This window comes from Labrus mixtus, chromosome 9, assembly GCF_963584025.1.
Source record: "Labrus mixtus chromosome 9, fLabMix1.1, whole genome shotgun sequence".
Lineage (NCBI taxonomy): Eukaryota > Metazoa > Chordata > Actinopteri > Labriformes > Labridae > Labrus > Labrus mixtus.
Window position 1 is genome coordinate 13,245,906 of NC_083620.1, and position 19,414 is coordinate 13,265,319.

At 40.0% G+C, this 19,414-nt stretch overlaps 1 protein-coding gene across 1 annotated transcript in view; it reads right to left on the bottom strand.

Moving 5' to 3' along the window:
* LOC132980289 (cGMP-dependent 3',5'-cyclic phosphodiesterase) overlaps positions 1-8,909 on the bottom strand; it is a 145,380-nt gene extending 136,471 nt beyond the window's left edge. Inside the window, exon 1 of the mRNA XM_061046338.1 lies at positions 8,162-8,909. Within this exon, the coding sequence (XP_060902321.1) occupies positions 8,162-8,220 (59 nt within the window). The 5' untranslated portion in view covers positions 8,221-8,909. The remainder of the gene's footprint in view (positions 1-8,161) is intronic.
* Positions 8,910-19,414: the final 10,505 nt, after the last annotated feature.

Below are 19,414 nucleotides of genomic sequence, written 5' to 3' on the forward strand. Positions count from 1 at the left end.
ACAAACCTCCTCTGGTGCTTGATTCATGTTGTATTTTGACCAAAGCACAGCACAGGTGTTTCATTTAGACCACAGGGGACTGTTTTAAAGGTAGAAAAGGGGTATAATATGTCCTCTTTAAAAGGAGGCTAACAAAAATGAAAACATGTGAGCGATTGTATTGGAGAAGTAGCTATGATAGCAGTAGACACTTGTATATTTCAAACAAAACAGTTAGTTTAGGGATTGATGACTAGATTGTTTCATGCTGTTACAGTATTAAACCGCTAAATTCACTGTGGACTGTTCTGCTCTCAAATGTATCGCTTCATCCTTTCTCAGCAGCAGGAAGCAGTGGGGAGCACAATGGTCCTGCTGGCTTTCTATTCGTGCAGCAATCAAAAGCAATCACCTGGTGTCCAGGTAAAAATGAGTCTGCATGAAAGGGTGAGAATGAAAACCAGCATGCTGAGAAGAACGACAAACAACCACTAGTCCAGAGGGCCAGTAATAAAAGGAATGGTATGGGAACTCATTATTAGTCACATTATAGACCTACATTGAAACATTAAAAAATGTTCCTCATTTATAAAAAAAAACAATTAAATCAGTTATACAGTACATCTGTATGTTTATCTGTTTAGATTAGTTCATGAGATGAGTGGGTTGATTGATTGATTGATTGATTGATTGATTGATTGATTGATTGAACCGTATTTCTGGAAAAAAAAATGATGGCAGAAAAAACCCTGAACATAATGTACATGAGCCTTCTCTCCTTTGCCACCTAACCTGTAGACTCACCTTTATAAACCCACACATTTTACAGACACACACACATGCAGTCATACTAACAACTGCACAGATGACACATGCAACACCATTAAAAGTCAGATTTACAGATAACTTTAAGGGGGAAATACAACATCCAGGTCTGATAGAATATAACGCCCCTTTATCTTGGGTACCCTGTGATACCATTAGTTGCCAGGCAACCCTGCCTACGCTTTGGACAAAACACCTGCCCTTCCCCTTTCCAGCCGTCTCTCCAGCCTCTTCCCCCCTCTGTCACACCTGTCTCCTTCTCTCTGTCTGCATCTGGCAGGTGAGATTTCAAAGGTGAAAAGGTAAAAAAGTTGGGTCAGAGATGTGAGAAAATGAAGAAAAAAGGACAAATGGGTAGCTGGAGACAATGACACACAATTGTGGTGCAAAAGAAAATTGACAGTTAGTCTGCTGGAAATAAAAATAAGAGTATACCACCAACAGGGGGCATAAAGAAGAAGGGAGGGTGGATAAATACTGTACACAAACAGTCAATAGTTTATCACCCATGTGATCAGATAATCATCACCATGTTTTCCATTTGGCAATCAGCATAAAAATAGCCGCTGAGTGCTAATGGAGTTCATGTAAACATAGTGGCTGTACAGTAGCACGTAGACAGAAACAAAATCAAAGTTTAATGAAAATGTTTACAGTATATTAGGAATTATGTGTCTTTGTGTTTGCATCCACTGTTGTCTATTTCGCAAGTATCTTTTATCTATGTTCTGTGTTTCTACAGTCTGTGTGTGTGTGTGTGTGTGTGTGTGTGTGTGTAACAAGTAATTTCATTGGGCACTACAAGCGTCATAAAACCCCTGAATGTCTCAAATGCGACACTTACAGCCTGTCAGTGGCTTTATCTCTGTGTGAGTGAATCAATAGAGCCGATCGATAAGAAAAAGGCCTGCAGTCAGGGCAAGAGGAGCTGGAACACAGAAACACATTCTGCTGCTCACCGAGCAAAACAATTCTGACACTAACAAACACAATAATGACTAGTGTAACAGCATCATTATAGTTTGGGTGGACAAACTGCTGAATCTAGGGGAGCAAAATCATCTGCAGCTAGAGCAATAACTGATTCAACATCTGCAGCAACAGAAACAACATCTTGTAGATTCACATCAGCAGCACATGATAAATATTTGTAATATCAGAAATAAAGAATTAAAAAAGATAAATAGGACAGCGTATGAAAGTGGTAGAGTTGGTAGTGTCTCAAGGCCGGGGTTCATTCCCCAGCATCCTTTGGTGTTAAAAGGGCTTTGAAAAGAAGACTAGAAAAGTGCTGTACAAGCTCAAGTCCATTAACCATTTAGAGAGCGGTCACACTGGCAATGTTGTCGTACCGTGCTTAAGCACCCTCCCACCATGACTGCTACTTTGTGTCTTTACTTTGAGTAATTATAGTCAGACACAGACAGAACACTCCGGATTTCTTCAAAATAAAGGCTGTCAACGTTGTTAACCCGCGTGCTTGTGCTCGTTCATGAACTGTACCGTGCCGAAGCACACCTCTCCGAAGCGTGCCATGGCCAAGGACGTGTACCGTGCCTGAGTACGGCACGGAGCGGTCACACTGGTCAAACAAACTGGACTTTAGGGGTGAAGCGAACAGGGTGAACAGGGTAACACACAGTGCCATTATAGTCCAAAATATGAACAGAACAAAACACAAAAAGCAATCAAACAGGATGTATGACAAGTGGTCTTTCCTTGCTACATTGTGAAACTAACGTTTGAGCTGTAAAGTTTTTATATCTCTGTTTATTGTTATTCATAAATAATTGAGCCATTCAGCCAATTCAGCCATTTTTTCAATCATTTTCATTACTTGCCTCAAATTGTCACTTTTACTTCACATGGTGTGTAAGATACACCTTTAATACCTAGTCTTTCATCTAAAAAGTTGGCTGCATCCTATATACCGGTGTGACCAATATACCAGTATAAAATGCTGACACATTCGCCGTCATTACCGTGAGTGCAGCCGCCACCATCACCCACTGCGCGCAATCAGGCACATTTTAAATATCATCCCCATGCATTGGGTATTACAAGCTGTGCTGGGAAACATAGAGATGCTGACAAGGCTGGCAGCGTCACGTCTTACCATCTTTTCTCCCTCATGAGGTCATAATGGTACATCTAAAGCCAATGGTAAATAAAGCTTGTGGAGTGCTGGACTGATTGAAAGACTCCTATATTAAAGTAAACAAGTGACCAAGCGAAGGCGGCAGGCTGTTTTTACTTCACAACTTTCACTGTAGACTGAGAGCTCAACTACCGTACTGTAGCTAGCAGGAGTGCAAACGCCACAAAGGGAAAACAGATGGCTGACGTTGTTTGTTACCTTTACACCCTGTCCTTCAAACCAGAATGACTGAGCCGCCCCCCTAATATAATGGTAGGGGAAACACTGTGGTCTCTCTGCCAGGTCACATCAAGTTCATTTAACATTATTATTTCTTCAGGCTATGAGTAAAGAGCTGGTACACTCACACACCTCTGCTGCCTATCAATTAAGGTCAAGTCATGCACATGATGATACCTGATATCATTTTACAATTAAAAGCTCTATGTCCCACACAGCTGCACAAACACACATACACACACACACATGCACCACACACTGACAGAAAATGCTAAAAACTTAAACTCATCCATACACATGTAGTCATATACACACACACATTCACACTTGTAACTTGTATACACTGACACATTTGGAAACATGCACACTCTTATAACATCCTGCTTGCTGCACACACACAGAGAAACACCTGTTTGTGGCAACAGTCCATCGAGACAAGAAGGCTGACAGGAGCTGCTGGAGCTAACCATGGGAGCTGTCAGGCTCATTTTCCTGTAACACTTCTAGGCTCACACACATACACGCATGCACGCACACACACAACCCACACTCACACACACACACACACACACTTGTGGTGGCATTGTATTGAATGAATTCAATTCACCAGTTGGAGCTGCATATTCCCAGCAAAAGTGTAAAAAATTTAATCCAAACCTTAAAATGATACCTACTAAAATCTTAAATCTGCAACAGCAAAACCTGAAACACAACATAACCGTAATTCTAGCCTCAGTCTTTAAAATAACACTTCCTAATAAGGTGTGAGAAAACAGTCAAAACAAGTGACCAGCTGGCACTCTTTTCTATTCTTGTGAATAACCCACAATAGAAACAGCAGAGATGGCATACCAACTTACTCTGTTTAAAATAAAACTGTGAACACAATCTCTCCTTACATGTGCCATGAATATCAGTAGAACAAAATAAAATAAAATAAATGTTAAGACGAATAAATATAATAAGTATGAGGGGGGAAAAATACATGTCAGCTTTGTCCAGTACTGGGATGTTTTAACATGAAATATAAAGAAGGTCATTTATTACACGCATGAACTTCAATTGTTTAATAATTGCACTCAATGAATTGCATCAATCTCAGTTGCAGATCAAGTCTACAGGTGTGAACAACAACAGGATTACAAATACTGTCAACTTTCTAAATACTGTACATCTCCTGTGTGTCTGAAGTCGTCCCAGTGCCCTAACTTAACAACATAAACATCTGTCCCTCTACATAGCTGCCTCCTCGTCTCGACCTTGTAGACTCTGAGTTGGAGCCGTCTACATCGCAATTAGGTAGCACTGAGTATGCATGGCAATATGCACAGATCCAATTTTTCACCATCAATAGCGATTAGTATTGTGATTCAATTAGGATAAAAGGAAATTACTTTTAGATAACAGGACGAATGAAGGAGACTCAAACAACACTAAACGTAAACTAATGACGGAAAATGTTTTCCTCTCTTTTAGTGACATCTAATTACTCTGATAACACGTTTCAAATAATCTTAAATAGCTTGTTTGCATTACTACATTTGTGCTATACGTAAGTGTGTGTGGGTAAATTTGACCTCCACAACTACCTATACTTGTTCTTTTGAAAGCTGAAGTGTATGGAGCAGGCAGTGTTACAGATATCTGAAAGCTGTGTGCTTTACGCTGTATTTGAACTGGGGGGGTCATCTCTCAATGATAACCTTAGTGCTATTCAGGAACCAGAACAGACTCCTGTATAATACGGTGATTCCAGCTTTCTCCAGTAAATGGTTGTGATTTAAGATATATTTTTGAGCCATAGAGATTATTCCTTCAATCTGTAATTGGCAGAAGCCCACACCAGAGCTGTAGCTAATTCTGAATCTGTCCCCGTTCCCACACTAAAGTCTAGGTTCATGTAGTAGTGGACGATAAGACCTCAGAGTCATATTACGATTTATTACAGCATAACAAGGAATTGTGCATTTGAATATTAATGCACTACGACCCCTCTTTTCCCCTTATCCAAACCGGTGGTTTTAAGTAACATTTCTCTACTGTAGAGTTGTGTTAAGCTGCTGCTGAAAGCACTACATTTTCTGATATGGCTCTTCATAATAAAAGCATTCCAACAACATAATAATAAAGGCCTTTTATTATGAAGGATTTGTTGGAAGTAGAATGGGTTATTATTAAATTTGGTCGAGTAACAGTATTTACTGCAGCTCTTTTGCACAATTCTTGCAGGAAATATTTTGAAGCATGTGACCGAATATTCTTTCAGTTCAGTATTTCCCAAATAATGACATTAATATTGTGCAAAGCTGCAGCCTCGGGTCGTGATGGTTTGCAAAAAACTGGAGTTCCTCGAGTGTCCGCTCGCTCCAAAAGCCCTGAAAGTCTATGCATATTTTGACAGCTGAAATAAACATGTTCAACAGCCTGATACAAAAATAGTAGTAATAGTAAGCATTTCCACTATGACGACCGCCACAGCTAGGCTTTAAAACTCCACTCGAGAAACAAATTCATTCTGTCATTGAGACTTGGTCCATGTTTTAAACAGTTTATGGTTATGACACCCTTAAAATGATTGAGGTTAAAACAGTAAGTGATGTACACAAATCCTGGACTTTGTGACCTGAAGGAAATCAGTTGATCTTAAATTTTACACAATGTGTTACGCTGGAGCACACCTACAGTATTTTGAGGATTAACAAAGCCATATGAGCACATGCTAAAGCATTCAAACACACAATACATAAGGCTTTCTCTCTGCTCTCTTTTCCTCCATCTTCCCTCCCTGTCTCTCTCCCTCCCTCTGAATATTTTAGTATTGATGAGCCCATTACTGATGATAACACAGTGCATCGTCAGCATCCTCTCTCCTTCTTTCTTTCTCTCTCTCACACACACACACACACACACACACACGCACATGCTCAATCATCAGGAGTCGAGTTACAACTCTGCTGCTGCTGTGTACTTCTGTACGTTTGTGTGCTTGAGTGTGTGTTGAGATTATCTATTCAGCTGTGGGGATCCGACTTCCTGGCGTCAGTCCAGTATATTGCTATATTTTTCAGGCTCAGGACCTCTCATGTGCACACGCAGTGACACACAAATACACACACCCAAATGTTGATTACAGGGGTGATGTTGCTAAATAATACAGTCAATTGAACATAAATATCTTCTCCTATAAAGGTTGTTTCAGACACACACAACAACATCTATTAAGAACTAGATTGGAGGCTTGTTGTGGTTGGTCAATATAGCTCATGATATATAACGTGCAGTCAAAACCGCAGTCTAGAGATCCAAGACCCAAGAAAACAATCCCAATGATAGAACCACAAAAGGTTGAGAATGTTCCTGTAGCTTGTTTTCAGCCATATGTGTATATTCGACAATGATGCTCATTTACAAAGAGGGGTCAAATCCCAATTTGTACAGACATCCCATCTGCTCTCGTGTAGCTACTTAGTGACAGCATCTCGCTTCATGACCTAAACTTAAGACCAGCAATGCTCAGCATCTGAGTAAAACTGACTCAAGCACTAGGGAAGCAAGTGAGAGCAGCTACAGAGACTAATTGTGTGTCAGAGATCACTGACGTCTTCCAGGCAGATTCATTATTCCTCTACAAGGCGGGTTATTTTCTCCTGGAACTGCTGGGAAAATGTCCAATGAGAAGCCTTCTCCTCAGGTGAATAAAATGCATTACTTATCCACTGATTATGGTTTGGAGATTTAAACTTTACGCTTTGAGTATAGAAGACTAGAAGAGTGCTATATAAGCTCAAGTCCATTTACCATTTAACTAACATTAAGCTATGACTTGAGTGTTGTCCTAACATTTAAAAGTTCATTTCATGCTACTGAAAAAGGCCGTGACACCGACACAACTAATTCTTTGAACAATTATCACAGATTCTCATTAGCAAGCCGTTGAGAAAGGCTCAGCAGCATATAACACTTTGTAAAGACATTATGCAGGGCTGGCTGCTTTATCACATTAAACTTGTTAAAACAATCAGCCCTTTGAACCATGGCACATTATTTACAGTCTAGTGAAAACAACTTATTTCCAAAATGTCAACTTTCATTGAAAAAAAAAAAAACCCTCAGGGTTAAGATTGAACAGCCTTGTTTTAAGCAAGCTTGCTAACGATGCAATTTAGTTTGGTTGGTTCACAGAAGGAGAATAATAAACAAGTTCATCATAAAAACTTTTTTTTTTAAATCAGCAAACACGATTAATAATGGGAACACATTTTGAGTAGTCTGTGGACTGCCTCTTTGGTTTTGTCCTTTACTGTTATTATAGCATGCAGTCACAAATGAAATTCATTAAGTAAACGTTAAATGTGTCCCGTGTGGAGCACGTAAGGTCTTTTTATTTGTTGTTAATACCTGATCTACCCTTTTTTAAAGATAAGAGTTGAACCGTATAAGAAGTAGCACTTTACAAGGTTTTGTGCTGAACAGTAAGGTTTAGCTCAGACAAAACAGTGATGTATGATAAGGAGAGTTGCCCAAAGTCAGATCTTTAAAATCGTTTTAGCATAACCTGCATGGACAGAATCGAATTAGCAGGGCTATCACAGAGCGACTGTATCTGTCCCAGTAGGAATATAAGAGTGAGAGCAGCCTATCAGAGTGCTGTTATGATACCCTGGAAGATACAAAGGCATGATAAGGTCACTAAAGCGTCTGTGGGGCAGACAGAAACACCATGGGATCATTTAAGTGATATTACAGTGTGATGGAGGTAGAGCACTGCCCACCAGTTTATAGCCCTACTGACAGCCTCGTGCACAGCTCACATTGCCAGGGGGAATAATGACAGCCAGCAGGTCACACTCACACTACTACTACACCATCGCTCTCTGTTGGGCTCAATATGCGCCATGTGTCTCGTTACCCCTTTCAGTTTGCAAGAGACAGAAAGCTTCAAGATGCAAACACAACACACAGTTATTTAGACACACTTACATCTCAGAGGACGGTGGCTGGCTACGACAGAGGAGCGCGTGTCCACACGCTTGTCCCATCGCGCATCCTGCCTCGCGCCTCTCCAGTTGAGCCAAACAGCTGCAGTCAGGAGAACCTGACAGGTGAGGGGAGGAAAAGGAGAGGGGAGGGGGAGTTGTTGTCTGTGTCGCGAGAGGGGGGTGACGGAGGATAGACGGTGGATGGAGAGATAGAGAGTTGGTTGGGTGTGTGCTCCTCCTGCCTTCTCCCCCCTCTCTGTCTGCCTCTCTCCGCTGCTGTCTCCTCTCGAGCTCTGACAGCGCGCGGGGATTGGTCGGGACCCGGTAACTGATACTAGAGCTGTGGCGCGCGAGGATATATCGGCTGAGCGGTGCGCGAGACAGACAGAGAGGGAGAGAGAGCCGGTGTTTTCACGTTCACGCCACATGGACACAACATACAGACGCGCGTGTCAAACAGGAGCTTCTGAAGTGCGTCACTCTTTCGCGTGCTCTTCCTGAGGTCATGCACAGTCTTCCCTGACTTGCACGGGCTCTTTCGTCCGTGAGAAAAAAAAGTTGTGTTGTCGTGAAAATTCAACTTTCACGGTGTAGTCTATCTTCACACCTCAGCTGCGCATTTTCACACAACTCCCACCATGCTCTTCTTCTGCACCATGAATCCTGCTTACTGAAGTTTACCTCAAAACTTTATTCCCTCTTCCCTCTCCAAAACAGAGATCTTATCTCCTTCTTCTTTACTATAAACTACATGCCGTAGGACTCCTCTGTGTCTAGCGTTGGACTCAGGTCTCAAGGTCCAGCACAGATCTCCTGCCTTATATGGCTTTTCCAGTACACACAAGGAAGCAGCAGTGATTCACTAAAGAGCAACACATAGATAGTCCTAGTGAAACAGGAGCCTTTAAAATGTTTGTTGACATTCAAGACCTTAAAATATCCCTCAAGTGAAGCACATGTCAGGTGTTTTACATTCTGAAGACTATTGGATCTCTGGACATTAACATAAAACTAATAGAAAATCAGAAGTCTATTTTATGTAAACAAACCATACCAGCATCTGAAAATATGAAACTTCCTGTTAGCCTACAGCCATGTTTTACCTTAACAGGTGTTTTCAATTATTGTTCTGATTAGTTCTCAACTCAAAGCTGTATGAGCATGCACAGACTATGATTGATTGACATCTTTGACACTGGCATAACGTTGATCTGATTAGTTTCATCTGTTTTCCATCATCATCATCATCATCATCATCATCTCTATCATTCCTTTCAGTTAACGACTTTGGTGACCTCAAGCAATTTCTACCAGTTCCCCCAAATTCCAACTGAGAGGAGAACTAATCAGCCATAACTGCAAACACCTGCATGAATGTGACACTATATAAGGCCACTAAACAAATTTGACAAAGTTTTAAAGAAAGAATACATTCAGTTCTGCAAAAAAACATTTAAAAATATTATGACTCTCTTTTTGATACTTGGACTGATGTAATGTCTTTAGTTTTAAATATTATTCCTTGTCACTGCACAAAAAAGAAAAATGTACAGATGTAACTTTTCTTCCATGACGTTTTGCTTGCCCAGCTAATAACCAGGACCCTTAAACTGGCAAACCGCAATGCAGTCAAGTTATCAGTTCCAACAACAACATGTACCGTATGTTACAGGCTATAGGCCTACACACTGAATCCAAAGATCCCCTGGGCTTCAGGTTCATGTTGTAACCAATGGTGTATATCCTACTTGGTGGAAGAATGGTAACAGACCTTACAATGGGTTGAGTTTACTGATGTGAAAAGAATTGTAAATGGTGGAAGAGGTTATTTGATGCATTGATTGAGCCATGCAGCACAAAGCAAAAATGTATTGGACTATTGAGACAATGTTTCTTTCCCCCCCCTATTCCTTCCCCTTACACCTTGTAAACCTTTGTCAGGGCCTTGGTCCCCATGTTTCAATCAATCAATCAATCAATCAATCAATCAATCTTTATTTGTATAGCATCAATTCATAACAAATGTTATCTCAAGAAAGCACAGGACAACACAGCAGTAGTAGAAAACAGTAAGTGGCGCAATACGGTCACCGTAGTATGTTGTATAGGATCAAAAAATGTTTCGAACAAGTGGGTTTTAACATACAAAATAATTTTTTTCAAGATAATATATGTTAGGGCTCTGCTCAGGGAATATTATTGAAGTTCATCATTTGATTAATGTCTCTGTGTGTGACATAAAAATTAAACATTACCTCAGTGTCCTCTTAATTAGTTAAAGACCTATATTGGCTTTAGACCCCGTACATTTAAATATAATTTGCTGCATGTGGATGATCTTTATATCACTGTCTAAAGAGATGATAACTAATTGGCACTGTAAGAGGGGAAGACCAGAAGCAGTCCAAAAATAAGATCTGCTGCGTCTGCATAATTACGTCCCAGTATCACTGTCCATCCCCCCCAAAAGAATCTATGTATCTACCTATACATATGTGGATGTAAATTGTGCTTCAATGATAGCTGAAAATGTTTTAAAGTATGATATTTATGGGATATAATTATAATGTTGTTTGGGGGGGAGGTCATTGTTTTGTTCTCAATTAGGAAGCCACTAACCAGGGGGATGTGGTGACCAATTTATTTAACGCTAAATTAGAAAATATAAAGGGACATGGCTGTGTCTGAGAAGTGATTTCAACAGAGGCATCTTAGGTCAGGAGGCACAAGCTGTCAATCTCAAGGGAGGACGAGACTGAGGGACAAATATGTTTGGAGGGTATGAAGACAGAGAACAAGAGAGTGTGACACCATGGTGTGAAGAGAAGGAAAATGCAGGAGTGAGAGTGATGGGAAAGGGTCAGGAGAGGTGAGCTGCAACAGAATGATGAAGACTGTGAACCTTATTAGTGACATGTCAAGTTGTCCAGTGTGTGCATGGTAGCATAGATATGTGTGTACATGTCACATCTGGTGTGCCGGCAACTCTATGGTCCTCAGCTGTGTCTCAACATGTATGCGTGTGTGTGTGCGTGTGTGTGTTTGTGTGTGTGTGTGTGTGTCCAGCAGAACTTGTGTGCCTGAGGCTCCCTGGTCTCAGATCAGTCAGTGTGGGCACTAACAGATCGTCCACTGGGACTCGGGTCAAAGAAATTTCTGCCATGGACGCTCAACACCAGCTGGAACACATCTTAACAGTGTTTTTGAAAGTCCCTTTCCCAAGCATCAATAAATGAACAGCAGCTGTTTGAAATGGCTGTAGAGAAAAAGGATGTGACCCCAATCTTTTTAAACTTCAACAGCAACTTTCTTTTTATACCCATCAGTCGCAAAATCTTAATATTTCCATTTATCTGGTCTGTAGAAGTCTGTAGAAAAGTTAAGTTCCTTTCAGAGTGGTCTTAAAACCTTGCTTTTCTCTCGTGCCTTTGGCTGGTGTATGGTCCCTGTGAGCACTCTATAGAAACAGGTGTATGTGAGTGTGTTGTATGGGATGGTGCAGTCTCCTTTTACAAATATGTTTTGGTTTAAAATTAGCTCTTGAATAAACTTGTTCATTTATTATTACTTTTTTATTTTTATTTCGTTTTTTTAACGTTTTTTGTTTTGTTTTATTATTTTAAATGAGTTTGTATTGTGTTTGTTTATCTTTGTCTTCTGTAAAGCACATTGAGTTTACATTTGTATGAAATGTGCAATACAAATAAAGTTGAATTGAATTTATCAGTCATCCATTTTTTTTCCATTTATGACAGAAATTCTTATTATTATCTCTTACTAAGTATAAAAAGAGTCTACAGCCATGCTTTTTACTCCCACATCAGCCATTTTTTTCTGATGTCATGCTTAGCATCTGAAGCTGAAATACTGTAATAGTTTACTGACTTCCAGGTTGTAATGCAAAGTAATGTAGGTTATTGGGCAAAAGTGATCAATTCTGGGTGTATTGATTGATAATCCACTAAAAAGCAAATAATATTATTTGGGAAATTATCCATTTCAATATAAAACAACATATTTTATTATAAGTCATAATAGCTATTGTTACACAAGAGTTATCAGCATGCAACCACTTCCTGGCCTACAGTTTGGTTGACATATGCCTTTCCTATTGTACTGTGAAACACTACAAAACAGGAATATTGGCTTTAACTCTGAGCTAACTGTTGTATTACTTACTAAATGGCTGGAAACTAGCTTTAGCTTTTGTCAAACCAAACGTTATCTATGGGTAATCCAATGTGCTGTGTTAAATTAAAATGTGGCCAATGTCCCTCTGGATTTTGAAAGTTCATGGTCTTCTTTCAGTTGCTGATGAATCAAGATGTGCCTAAATCTCTACGACTGACAACCAGAAACACAACAGCACTGCCTTGTAACAGGATTTAGGCTTCCCACCCTTAATGTGATTTAAGAAGAAAATGGCCACCTTGTGAATATGGTCAATGGACTATGTGAGACCGTGAGAAACAAAAGAAATTCAATAAACAAAACAGACACCACACAAGGCAGGAAGTAAAAAAAGACACCACACAAGGCAGGAAGTAAACACTAAAAACTCAGGACAATGACAATAATAGTCACAGTTTTATAGCTTACATGCTAATGCACAGCACTTATATAGTCCACTGGTTCATAGGATTACATTGATCCATAGAAGTCCCCAAAAGACTGGCGTTTTTTTTTGTAATCTGTAGATTTGCTGTTGAGGTTTTAGACCAATGACAGAGCTATGCCTTTATTGAATTTACACATATTTTCCACTTTAAAATGTATCACACTCTAAAGTATCTCAGATCACTGAGTGTTCAGAGAAAAATAAAAATAGCCTTTAGTACAGAGATGGGTAGTATAGTAGGGAGCAGCTGTAATGTGACAGTGTCTGACCAGTGCTCAACAATAAAGTGCAGTGAAGCTGATTTTTATTAGAGGGGAAGTTCCCGTTGTTCTCTACTCAAACACACGGAACAGAGCTGCTATTGTAAATAGGAAGAGACTGATGAGCAAAGCAGCCAGCCACTGCTCTGTTTGTACGAAAACTCTTATGTGATTGAAACTGAAGCGACCCATTATTGTGACCCTGGACAGTCTTCCCCTCGTTAAAAACGGGTTTGTTTGTTGCTTAAGTCTGAAATTAGAGACATTTCATCCCCTCTGCGACTAAATCAAATGTGTTTAAAAGTGCATATAAGTGAATATAGTGTGTTTAATCTGGCAATAAAAAGGCAGACAGAGTGTGAGATGTGCTTCAGTTTATGGCTCAGTGGGATCAATATCACTACCAGACGCTGCGCTCATCTTGAGCCTCCCTTGGTGAGGCCTGTGAGTCAGATAAGAGAACAACAAGAAAGGACAACTCCCATGGCATCAATATAAAAGTTTAGTGACCATGAAGCTAAAAATCCTCTTGTTGTGATCCGACAAAGCAAGAGAAGAAATCGTGTCACGCTTCAGCTGATTAAGTTCCCCTGAGTGTTGTTCTCCTATCAGCTCCTCGACTTGATTACACCAGAACCTGATTAGACCTTCTGTCCTCAACCTGGAGTGTTTACTGACATTTATGAGCAGCCGTATCTACAGTTCCAATCGTTAATACTTCCTGGAATTTCAAAGTGCCGACCGAATGGACGCTTAATTATTTATGATCCTCTCTGTGCCCACGGCCTGATTGGTAAATAGCTTTCTGTTGAGTCATAATATCAGTGATAATGTTATCTGCCAACAGTCTGTGATAACTGGTGTTTGAGACATTGCTGTGAGCTATTTGCCGGGGGCAAACATATGGAGTGACAGTATGGCTGTAAATAACAATAAGGACAACAGCAGCAATTAAAGAGTCTTGAAAGCTGTTGTTAAAATATAGCCTGGGTATCTTGCGTCCTTCTCATAGAAAGATTTATCTGCTCCCTCTGTTGGAGTAGATTCAAACCACATAATGTGGTTCGGACTGAGCAAAGCCTTAGAAGTTATCTTATTCTGTGTATTTATTGCCTGAATCACTTCCTTGCCTGAATCTGTTCCCTTACTCCCCTCAATAAATGCACAGAGATATCTCCCACTTGATCTTCTTGACACTGTTCGAGTTTGATTTTGGCTCAAAAACAATCCAACCTCAAAAGCACTATACCTTTGGCCAAATAGAAAACCCCCCAGTGCGGCTCATCCCAAAGATATGAAATGGAGCCTCCGCCCTGTATGCCCAACACCTGCAGGTAAAGGCATGATGAGGGTCACGGAATGTCACCGCTTTGGTCGGGAAGGAACCGGATTTGAGCATGACTCAACAATATATGCAGCTGCTTTATCAATAGGTGATAAGCAACATTTTGCATAAAGAGTTACAATTAGTGTTAGAATGTATAAAAAACAATAACTGAATTCTCAATGTTGATAAAACAAAGTCTATTGTATTTGGGTCAAGGTATCAGTTAAAAGGTGAACTAACACTGAAATTGAATGTAAATAATATATCTATTGAACAAGTACAAGAGATAAAACTTTTGGGTATAACTTTGGATCACAAACTTTCATGGTCTAAACAAATTGATAACAATAGGCCTCATTCACTAACAGTGCGTACGCACAAATATGTGCTTAAACTGTGCGTACGAACGTTTGAAGCACAAATTTGGGATTCATCAACATATTCTTACTTGAATTTATTCTTACTCTGCAAACAAAAATAGAACTTCCTCAGACCATGCGTACGCACAAATGATTGACCAGCTTTCTCAGAAAATGTTAACATACACTCTTTTAACTAAATGCATGACATGATAAAAATACATTCAGTAATAAATATATTTTTATAGATATATTTTTTTTTAAGTTTAAAGACAAGCATTAAAAATGTGAATTAACTAATGCATTGACTAAATGTATTAAATAATCATGAAATATTCGCCTTATCATCCTTTAATCTAAAATCTTAAAACTTAGCGTCGACCACTCCAACTAATATTGCTATGAAATATCGCATTTGTAACCAAAACCAGCTGATTAATTGGAGCCTATTTAAAAGCATGCAGGGAACATTCATGATTATGATTTATGTCTAAGAAAGTTTAAAGATCTAGCCTTGCTGAAGCAAATTGCAGCCAGTGCCTCCAAAACAGGGCACATCAGACCATCAAAACACGTTTGAAGAGTATGACGAATGATTGATCAGCTGATTCTGACTGCCAATGCACGTACTGCTGCAACTATGCAATTCACTGTAACATCATCTAAGCCCCCAGACACACCGATCTTTTTTGCCTTTTGGGGCCATCTCCTAAAAACTTCTACGTGTCTCCACCTCACCGCTCTCGTCCTGATACACCAATCGGATGTCCTTACATGGAGAGATGGGGGTGTGGTAGTATGCTGATTTCAGGCTGCGGGAACGCGCCTGACGATTTAGAATGATTCTGATTCACTATCATATGCATGGTGAGAACAAAATTGGCTGGTACGCACGTGTCATGAATCCGACGGTGATTTTGCGTATGCACTTATTTTATGCGCAGAGTAAGAACATTTCTATGCACATAGTAGTGAATGAGGCCCATTGTGAGCAAAATAATGAATACCATAATGAATACCGTGTTCGAGCATAGGGATGTTCATTAGTCTATCTGGTTACAGAACACTCTTCGACTTTGTGGTTGTATCATCCTGGGGCCATATGTCCTGGGATGAAGAAATGCAGAGCTGTCGACTGATCAACAACTGGTGGTGTGAGTTGGTTCAGATGGTAACATGTGGCAAAATCCTATCCACAAGCTATTCAACTCCAAACTCTGGGAGAATTTCATATGCATCCCAGGGGAGGTTGGGGGCATGGGATCCAAGTGGTCCATGTTCATAGTCTCCATTGTGGAAGCAGCAGCCTTAATCCGCTGGAGGACCCATGCAGAAATTTCCAGGACATACAAGCAATGAAGGAAGATGTAAGGCTAAGAATATTAAAGCACCTATCTATTCTTCCGGCTAGGGTTGTACAATATATCATTCAACCAACCAAATTGCAAAGTGCACATGTGCAACAGTCACATCACAGAATCGCATGCTTATCAAATGACCATAAACACCCTACTGCTGCTACTGTTTGTCTGGTTGTCTTTGCCTGATGAGGTGCGCTCTTATTTCAAAAAGCTTTTGTCACAGTTGATGACACACAAGTAACATAACTGTGACCGCAATCTATTTTTATTTTATTTTTTAAAATGTATTGCCTGATCTGTTCTCTCTCAAACTGAACTGTTGTCTCATTTATTTTTTATGGTGGTGTCAGAGTTGCTGGCAGAGGGCTGAACCAGGTTAAGTAACAGTAGGATTAGGGGGGTTTTTTATATCAAAAAATAGACTTTAAATCCCAAATAATAAAAAGTTTGATTGTGAATGTCTTATTGTAAGAGTTGCTTCATTTAACTGATATTATTCTAATGCGTTTTTATTTTGCAATTTATAAAACAGTTAAAATATTGTAAAGTCGTTTTTTTTTTTTTTTACCGATATCTAGCAAAACTTGGTGCCAATCACCCTACACAGATAATAGCCTGAGCCACAGGAGCACCTTTTATCTCTTGAAAACAGCAGTGTGTAGCCATAAGACTGTCCATGAGACTGAACTAACACAACAAAATGTGCTTGCTGTACAAAACAACAACAACAACAATATGCTAAAAGACACTAAGGGCTTTGTATAGTCATTAAGAATGGACCCACTGAATCCATCCTTAATATATGAATAGTGATTATAAGTGATTTAAACAAGTACTTTGATTTGCTTAAAGCCAGGCCAAGAAATTCACAGTATGTAAGTATTTTAGTACGACAGTATTTTAGGGAAACAGTCACATGGGTTGTGGTGGACTAACCATTTAGGTGTGAAGAAATGTGGGGAAGTAAAAATAGACTGCTTATAAAGAAAATGAATTCCTGTTGAGCTCCCATGCTTTCCCGACATTTCTCACTCCTCATATCTATCCCTCCTTATCTTAATCCCATCCTTTCTCTGCCTAAGCTCCCCTTCCTCTCCCCTCCCTCCCTCCCTCTCTTCCTGCTTCCTGATATCTTTAATGCCGTCCTGTAGCCCACAATACCTGCTTCTTTTCCCCATTCCTTCTTCTTTTACTTCCTTCCTCTTGCTTCTGCCTCCAGGTCCACATGATCTTCTTTATACCATCCATCCCAACACAGAGTTAAACCCTATGGGTGCTGCCATCTTCACTTGATCTTCTGTTGAGTTCTTGTACAGTGTTATCCTCAGCCCTGGGCTGAATTATCCCAAACTAATTAAACCCCTTCTCAGAGTGTTCATCCATCTACGTTTGGATTTTCTTTCTCAAGTTCAGGGCCATCTAGCTCAGGGCTTGGTGTAGAGTTAGTGCAAGCCGTACAAAAAACTTTGCTTCATTGGTTCAACATAACCTGATTGTTGAAGCTAACCTCATTAGAATCCATACTGAACAAAAACATAACCTTCTGTTATATTTATACAGATTGTCTTCTCAAGTGGGTACAGTATTTTTATACTGTCACACAGTACACTTGTACTTTATGTTCTGCATGTGCATACAGTATTCCTGCATGCTCCTCTATGATCTTTAACAGTGCTGACATTACTCTGCCCCCTTGAACTTTACCAGAGAACATCTACTTGATTACATCAGATCAGCACATAGAGAAGAATACACTGGGAAAAGGGATGCTAGGCATAGAATTAAAAAAGCTCCCTCATGTGAACTGTTTTCTGTGTGCATATTTTAATATTTTCATCTGCCAGGGCACTCTCTTGATGCATAACTTATCAGAGGACCAGAGAGGGTTTAAAAAGTTTCTTAGCGAATCAAGGCTCAGAGTCTGTAAACTGAGCTTAAAGTGAGCTAGCAGTGAGCTGAATTTAGGCACAAACTGCTTGAAACTGCTGAGTGATTTATTTTTGTAGAAATCAGTTGCATGTTTTTGTTTATTTATAACAAGTCTTCTCCTCTTCCACTGTACCATATCCTATTGCATTGGGACTGGAGGATGGAGTCAGTAACAGCAGTCAGGTCAAACATGTCTTAAATAGTGAGATTCATACCTGGAACGAAGAATTTCTCACTCTGGATTTAAGAGTCTCTAAAATGTTAACTGTGAACTGACAAGTTTGTGTTGGAGTGGGAGACCTTACAGGCAACATGAAGCGATGCATTGTCATACAGTACTTCATTTGAAATGGAAACTTTTCTGAGGCTATGTTGTGGAAAATCTGCCGACATTATTCAACAAAAGCCTCACAGTGTTTGGGTTTCATGTCAGCAAACTGACCACAGTTAGTCATGCGTCAAGACTGTCATTTCCACAGGTTCTCATCTTAACATTGATTTTCACAGCATAACAGTTCAGTCCTTTTTTTTAATTCCCTACGGTGTGTCACATGAGCAGCTTGTACATCATTTATTTGGGTCTCAGCCGGAGGCAAAGCACCACATATTGTGCTGGGCTTCAACATTATTATCAGGGAAATCTTTTGAACCCTGCAGGGGGGACACACAACAGCCCAGCTATTACTAGATACACACAGTGTTGCCGTTTAGTTCCTTTCAATTTTTCCTCTAGATGTCCTTGATGGACTGAGCAGGTTCAGTGGACATGCAGCTTTTGAGTCATTAAAGAGCCTCAAATGGTTTAAAAATGTGTAGAAGACAGACACAAAAAACCAGGGAGCGTGACAAATGATTTTATTCCCCAGGCCCCTCAAAAAAAGAACAGGCTTTTTCTCATCACTACGTCAGTGTGTGTGTGTGTGTGTGTGTGTGTGTGTGTGTAAGTGCGTGTTTGTGTGTTAGAAATAGAGAGAGGGTATGAACTGTCTGAATGCCCCATCAGCCGGGAGTCATCGTCACTCTGGCCTGTCATAATATCCTCTCTCTGGTCGCATGCCCTCAAATTGTCATTCCCACTGAGTTTGTTGTGTATCTTGGTGTGTACAGTGTGTGTGTGTTTGTGTGTGCGTGTGCGTGTGTGTGTGTGTGTGTGCGTGTGTGTGTGTGTGTGTGTGTGTGTGTGTGTGTGTGTGTTTCATGGGGAGCAAGATGACTGCTGACTGACTTAGAATAAAAGGAAATCATATGAGACAGTTGTGCTTATCTTATCTATCTATGAAAAATAGAGTGCCTGATACACACACACACACACACACACACACACACACACACATACACGTTTGTGTGTTTTCATTCTTTTTTCCACTGATTGTTTTTGGTTTTTTAAAGGAAGTATTTGA